Source organism: Austrofundulus limnaeus, unplaced genomic scaffold (assembly GCF_001266775.1).
Source record: "Austrofundulus limnaeus strain Quisiro unplaced genomic scaffold, Austrofundulus_limnaeus-1.0 Scaffold3, whole genome shotgun sequence".
NCBI lineage: Eukaryota > Metazoa > Chordata > Actinopteri > Cyprinodontiformes > Rivulidae > Austrofundulus > Austrofundulus limnaeus.
Window position 1 is genome coordinate 6,919,580 of NW_013952405.1, and position 1,523 is coordinate 6,921,102.

General features: G+C 38.7%; 1 protein-coding gene across 1 annotated transcript in view; it reads left to right on the plus strand.

Moving 5' to 3' along the window:
* The window catches only part of traf3ip3 (TRAF3 interacting protein 3), an 8,161-nt gene extending 6,696 nt beyond the window's left edge, over nt 1-1,465 (plus strand). The window contains exons 13-14 of the mRNA XM_014020238.1: nt 508-624; nt 795-1,465. Coding sequence (XP_013875692.1) covers nt 508-624; nt 795-995 — 318 coding nt within the window. The 3' untranslated portion in view covers nt 996-1,465. The remainder of the gene's footprint in view (nt 1-507; nt 625-794) is intronic.
* Nucleotides 1,466-1,523: the final 58 nt, after the last annotated feature.

The window sequence follows — 1,523 nt, forward strand, 5'->3', positions numbered from 1 at the left end:
ATACCATACCATACCATACCATACCATACCATACCATACCATACCATACCATACCATACCATACCATACCATACCATACCATCTTTATTCATAAAGCACTTTAAACAACCATAGGACCAAAGTGCTGTACAGTCACAACAGTCACAGTGTATAATAACAGCTTAAACAGAAATTTTTAACTATATAATTAAAACACATAAAACAAAAAAAGAAACTCAAATCAAACTAAGAGTCAACATATCAGATGATGCTAAAAACCAAGGAGAAGAGATGGTTTTAAGAAGTGATAAAGGGAATGGCCTGTTTGATGCCCAAAGGCAGGTTATTCAGATGCATTGCTTTTATATTTGGGTAATTTCTTTAGAAATATTGATCAAAGTGCAAGTTTGTACTTCACAGCTGGATTAAAAGCTCATTAAACATGCTTGACTTGAAATATTTGAAAAAAAATTTTGAAAAATAATTTTAGTCCTTTTTCATCCGGTGTGTGCATGTGTGTGTGTGCAGTGTGAGGAGCTGCAGACCGAGCTGCACACCATGGAGCAGGAGTGTCAGTCCAGCCAGGCCCGACTGTCGCAGTGCAGAGACGAACTCCGGCAGCTCAGCCACCGCCGCAGGAGAACGGTGAGTGTGTGTGTGTCTGTGTGTGTGTGCGCGCGCTGTAAAAGCTCTCGTTTTCCCCTCATGCTTTGACATTGCACTTAGAGGTCATCAGAACAGAAATAAAGCTTTTATAACTCTCTTTGAGCAGATGTTCTGTTTGTAACCCAGATGTTTGTTTCCTCTCCGTTCAGGCGCCGTGTGGCTCCTGGTGGAGGCTATGTATGATCCTCCTCCTCCTACTTGCCGTAGCTGGGCTCGTCATGCTGTGGTCGTGGCATCCTCCCTTCAGGGATCAAGTGGACATCCTGTACTCAGACATACAGACCAGAATCGAGGACTATTTGATGGAAATGGCCTCTCCTCGACACTCGGGCTGCTTTAGACCGATATGATGATGTCACTGATTAGACACATAGTTTCATAGTTAAAGTAATTTTCTACTGTTCTAGCTTTTGTGTTTAATATTTGATTATAGAGTGAATGGTGTATTTTTATAGCTGATGTTTTGTTTTTAGACTTGGAACTCAGTTTTTGTGATTTGTTGAAATGTGGAGGATGTACTGTAGACGTGTGCAGAAGAGTCAAGAAATACAAGGTTAAAAGGATTTAAAACTCACAGTGTGTCAAACACTGACCACTTTTAAGTTGTGAGTCTAAATATTTAAATGATAAAATTAAAGGAAATATCTTGCACTGTAAAAGGATGATCGTATCTGGGGCACCATCTTATATTAATACAATTTCTTTGCAATTATAATTTACACAAATTTACATGGTAATATTTGATGACGATGCCTGCAGCTGCCCAGCGATTTGTTCTGACCTAAAATTCTGATAAAATAAAGGTGAAACATTAAAATTGTTACGATTTTTTAAGTTTGTTATGAAGGAGCTATTTGTTGTTTGAAACAGTGTTTAAA